We start from the raw sequence: 6000 nt of genomic DNA on the forward strand, positions 1-6000 counted from the left end.
TTATCAGTTTCCCTTTTTCATATCAAACCACTGCATCTTGTTTGGCATCCAAGGAATTCTGTTGTGACAATGTTCAAGCTAACAATAAGGTGGATACGTGTCCCTTACAGTGCCAAACTGATAGAGTCAGCTGCCATCTAATTTGTCTTGTGCAGGTCAGGTGGAGGAGAAGAATAACACTGTAGAAAGAAGCAGTGGAGTCCATGTACACAAGGGAATTTGCCATTAGGATGTTGCTCCTGCTGCTTCTGCTGCTCCCCAATATAGTGTCTCAAGTACAAAGTGTTAAATGCGCAACAAATAATCCTGTTCATGTTCCACACGAGTGGTATGAGCCAGGAGACCTGGTCATTGGTGCAATGGCATCTCATATTTATTACATAGTCCACAAGGTTTCCTTCAAGAAACACCCTTCCCAAGACTTCATTGATGCCCCACTGTAAGTAACCATTAATTATATTATTTTAATTATTCCTTATATGTTGTATCTGACTGAATATCTTTAATTGATTTGAAGGGGGAATTGCTTTAGAACTTTATTTTTTAAATGTGTAGATAGATGTTATTCGAAATCTGTACATATAGACTATGTGCATATTGTCAGTGAAGAATAAGCTTTTTAAAAACACCAAATCTATAACAACAGAAAGAAAAGAGAGTAGGAGAAAAAGAAATAGATGGCATTAAAAGCATATAGCCAAATAGTATAGTTGTCAAAGTTTTGATGATACCCAAATTTTCAAGGTGGCGAAAACAAACATGGGTTGCTGAAGATACAAAGAAATATGCAACAGCTTTTTTAATTACACAGTATTCTTAGATTGCCCAAATAAGTAAATAAACTTTGCTGGCTTCATCCTCTCCTTATAGGGAGGCAGGTGAAAATCTTAATTTTCCCATCAACCAAAACCTCACTTCATTTGCAGGGTGTTGACAAAGTTCTACCAGCAAATCCTGGCTTTGGTCTTTGCTGTTGATGAGATCAACGAGAATCCCAGGATGTTGCCCAATGTCTCTCTAGGCTTCCACATCTATGATAGCTATTATGATTCAAAGATGACCTACTGAAACACTCTGGACCTGCTCTTTAAATCGCATCACTTTGTTCCCAACTACAGGTGTGGCATCCAGAAAAATGTCATAGGGGTCATTGGGGGACTCAGCTCTGATACCTCCTGGTGCATGGCAAACGTCTTAGGTCCTTTCAAGATTCCACAGGTAGAATATGGATTTTGAAAAACAGAGATTTCATGCTTTCCTTGCATTAGGAATCTACTGATTCATAAATATGGAGTGGGGAAATAGACAAAGTAAAAGGGCCATAATATGCATAACCAACAATGTGTGTAAGAAGGGCAATTTGTGTTTAATAGATGTAATAGAAGATTTCTCTAAAGCTGCAAGGTTTGTAAACCTAGACTGGTTCATATTCATCAATCCTGAACGCACTGCACTGGGTTCCTGTGAGGTACTGAATATAGGACATTGACACTGGCTTCATAGGCAAAAATAGCTGAGAACACGTTAACTAAAAATGTTCCTGCCCTTAAAAATCAAGATAGTCCTTTCCCAAAGTATGATATTAATCAACATTGTTCACTTTCAGAGGCTAATTGAAAAAGTGTTTTCTTGCTTTGTTCTGGCATTTGTCATCTGTCACTTCAGAGCCTTATATAGTGGTGTCAGCATTGTGCTATTCTGCTACATTGTTGTATTTCATTTTAGTTATTTTAAATAGTGCTAGTACAGTATTTTATATTTTACTGATATTTTATATGATTTGGTTTATAGTGCTCAGAGAAGAATAGAATATACAATCTAATTGAGATCTTCAGGATTTCCCAGGAAATCTTCCTGAGAGAGTTCTTAGTAGGTAGAGAAACAACCGCTCCCTACATTCATTACAAAGTTTACAGATCAAAAGTACATAGTCAACAATTTCTATCACTCCACTTCCATCTTGGAATTTTGCATAATCATCCACTTTGTATATTAACATGAGCCATTATAAATGCTCCCCTATTCTTCTTTTTTAAAAAAATAATATTTATTAAATTTTCCACTTTAACAATCCAATAAAATCATATTAAATATTCCAAATTATACATATTATTTAACCATCAAACAGTCCAAATATTAGGCCAAATTATTTAAAAAATTGGAGGTATCTTCCCATGTTCTCAGGCCGGGGTGGTTCTGATCATCTCATACTTCTGCTGCTTTCATAATTTTCACGATAGTTCCCATAAATCATTCTGATGTTAATACATATTACAATTCACAGCCTCTGAACAAGCAAGATAAAACAAAACAATATATTCTGTGTGGAATATACATTCAGAGTTCCCTCTGTATGTTCACGATGTCTCTTCACAAAATGATGTTTCCACCAAGCCAGTCCAAAAATCTTCTCAACTTGGGCAGCAGCCAAGTCAGTCCAGATAAAATCAAAGCAAGGCATCTGCCCAATGCTTTAAGACCAGCTGTCCTTCAAATGGTTAACCTGTCCAGGGAAGGTTTTGCCATATAAAACTGGGGATGCAAATATTAAGTAAGATATTAAAAGGCTCTGCATTTAATTTGACAAGCTGATCTACTTTCGGTCATGGCCGCTCGTTTAGTTGGAGCTGCGTCATTCCGATTCTAATTCCCAAGGTTTTTTTTGCATCTCTCCAGTCATTCTCCTAATCAAAGTTGGGAAACTCTTTATCCTCTTCCAAATATATCTGCAGCCAAATACCTGGAACTTGGTTTTCCACCTTTGAATAATTGTTATTTCCACACAGTTAATGACTATTAGAATCATATTATATCGCCAAATAAACCAGCTCTCCTGTCTCGCTTGCTATAAATAATCAGGCAGCTGGTTCTTTCAGAGGAGGATTTTGCCATATAACATAGGAAAACGAAATATAATAACAAAGGAGGCTCAACCCCCCCCTTCAGTTCCAACATACCAAGTCTACATAGATGTTTATCCTTTTTTCTGTTCGAATCCTTTTTAGCACCTCAGTGGCTGAATTAATTAGAAGAGTAGTTTCTTCCCCTTCGCTCAGATCATGTCCAAAACCTAAATCCAGTTTTTCATCTTAAGAACTGGAAGCTTGCTGCTAATTGGAGGCGACTTTGGAGAGCTGCCAAGAAACGATCCAGGCTTTCCACCCAGCTGCCCCCAGCCCCTCCTTCTGATAGAATCAATATGTACAAGAATGAAGCTGTGATGATGCCATAATCATAATAAATATCAACAGAAAACATTGAGCAAGGTTATCTGTGTTTTCCTATATAAGCTGGGGTTGGTGCTCTCCCTAAACTTGGTAAACTTGTCATACAGATTCAATATATATTCAATATTTTTAGTGTGCGTGCGTGCACGTGTTTATATTTGAATAAATTGGAGTACCAGGAGTTCTTGTTTCCACTTGGAAACGTTTGGCTTTTGCTTTTTCCAGATTTCATATGGTTCATTTGAACCAGCCATAAATGATGGAACCAAGTTCCCTTCCTTTAACCGCATGGTCCCCAATGAAGACCTTCAGTATCAGGGAATTATCCAGTTACTTCTGCATTTCAGATGGAAATGGGTTGGGCTCATCACTCCAGCTAATGAAGCTGGGGAACGTTTCTTACAGACAATTGAGCCAATGCTTTTCAAGAATGGAATCTGTTCAGCATTCACAGAAAGCGTTAAACCCAATATACATTATAACAGTAACTTACTAGAAATGCTGGAGGACTCAAGGATTTTGTTACCAACTTTCACAACCAGCAGAGCCAATGCAATTCTTCTACATGGAGAAAGTAGATCTAGTATATGGTTGTCAAGTGCTTTAATCATAATGGAGTTAACTCAGCTACTATTTCCTCAAAAGAAGTCACATGTAGGAAAAGTATGGATTACAACTACCCAAATTGATTTCATATTATATAGCCTTCAAAAAAAAATTAATGTTAATTTACGAATGCTCCATGGTGCAATATCCTTTGCAATTCATTCCAAGGAGATTCACAACTTTCAAGACTTTCTTCAGAGTGTATACCCTCATTGGACAGAGAGAGATGGTTTTTTCCAAGATTTCTGGGAAGATGCATTCAGTTGTTCACTTTCAAATTCCACTCTCTCAAAAACTGTGTACTGGAGAGGAGATGCTGGAGAGCCTTCCTGCACCATTTTTTGAAATGAGCATGACTGGCCACAGCTACAGTGTTTATAATGCTGTCTATGCTTTGGCACATGCCTTAAATAGCATGCACTTGGCTGGAGCCATCCGCAACAGAAGAGGTGCTAAGGGAAAACTCTCTCCTCAGTATGCAGATCCTTGGCAGGTATTGTTCTCTGTTACAAAGCATTCACTGCATTGGTACATTATGATAGTTGGCATTTAATCATCAGTAAAGAAATAAAAGAATAAAACTTAAGAAATTAGAAATGAACCTTAAGTAAATTTATTGTATGAAAGATGGGAATTAGAATATTTGCTATAATGATACTAAACAGACTTTAGATGACACAGACTTTCAGAAGCAACAGACTACAAACAACTACCTCCTTCATGGTGCAAACCCCTCCATTTTCTCCAAATATCCCTCCCCACTTCTCTCTGTCTCTCTTACCTCTCCAGTTACCCAGGGGTGTGAGGTTGGGGGGCCCAGGCGCATAATTCTAAGGGAGAACAACCAGCACCCCAACACCAGGCACTGGCTATTTAAGGGATCCTCATATCCAAGAGAAAACAGAAGAGCAGCCCACCAGGGAGCTGCCACTACCTGGGCACATCTTGGAAGGCCCTGTCCCCAGCTCCTCACCTTTCCCTGTCTGCCAATCACCAGGGGTTTCTGGCCTCACTGGTAGGTCCCCAGAAGAGGCTAGCAACTGTTTGATCACTGTCTCTAGACCCTGCATTTCTCCCTTCTCCTCTTCTGCCTTTGAGTCTGGATTTCAGTCTGGCGCATCCTCTTCCTGCTCCCTTAACCCTGTTGCCTCTTCTGTTTCTGAAAGCTCTTCCTCCCTATCGGCTCCCTCTTCTCCCACTGACCACTCCTTGTCATCCCACCACCAATCCCCTGGCTCTGAGCCTCCTTTCCTTGGGGTGTCCCTTGGGGGTTCTCCAGCTGCTTCTTCCTTCCACTCCTCTGCATCCAACATCCAACCATGGTCAAATCCACTCTATAAACTATGGAAAGGTCGAGTCCGATGTTCTCATGTTGCATTCCTATCGTTTGAGGACATAAGCTCCCATCTCTTCTCTTACATGACTTCTCAAATTCCATCCCTTTCTTGGATACAGACAAAGGCTGGTCTCAGACAAGCAGGACTATGGTCTCTCCATCTTGATGCAAGTCTGTTGAATGTTGAATTGACACTGATTCATGATTTCCTACTCCTCCTGTATGTGCAACTAAAATATGTTTGCTCTTTGTTGTGAACTGAAGTGTTCAACTTTGATTCTCTTTCCACTTAGCTCCACTCATTCTTGAAGAGAATCTCATTCAACAACAGTGCTGGAGATGAAATTACATTAAATGAATATGGAGAGTTAGCAGCTGGCTTTGATATTACCAACTTGGTCACTTTCCCAAATAATTCCTATGTCAGAATCAAAGTGGGAAGGTTGGATCCTCAGGCCCCTCCAGGCAAAGAGTTCACCATTAATGAAGACAGAATCAAATGGAACAGACGTTTCACTAAGGTATGGAAATAATGGCACAGTCCCTGAAAACCCAGAATTTGCGGTTATCCACAAAATGGGATGTAACAAAAGCACTTCATACATTATTCATTTTGAAAGTCAATAGCACCTGAAACCACTTCAGACTAGTGATGAGTGAGAATAGAGGAGTGCTACCAGACCTCTTGCTTCAAACGGAATGCAACTCCTCCCAGAACAGGTCAGGCATAGGAACCTGTTGGAGCCAGCCGTTACAAGTGGCACTTGTTTAGTATAAAATAAAGACACAGAAAGCTAGCTATATTTCCATAGTAAGAGATTGCAGCCCCTC

General features: G+C 39.5%; 1 protein-coding gene across 1 annotated transcript in view; it reads left to right on the forward strand.

Annotated features, from left to right (window-relative positions):
- Positions 1–5702, forward strand: part of LOC310830751 (vomeronasal type-2 receptor 26-like) — a gene marked incomplete at both ends in the record, with an annotated part of 47920 nt that extends 42218 nt beyond the window's left edge. The window contains 3 exons of the mRNA XM_083710591.1: positions 327–439; positions 1119–1218; positions 5463–5702. Coding sequence (XP_083566717.1) covers positions 327–439; positions 1119–1218; positions 5463–5702 — 453 coding nt within the window. The remainder of the gene's footprint in view (positions 1–326; positions 440–1118; positions 1219–5462) is intronic.
- Positions 5703–6000: the final 298 nt, after the last annotated feature.

Source organism: Podarcis gaigeae (genome assembly GCF_964106915.1).
Source record: "Podarcis gaigeae genome assembly, chromosome: 13".
NCBI lineage: Eukaryota > Metazoa > Chordata > Lepidosauria > Squamata > Lacertidae > Podarcis > Podarcis gaigeae.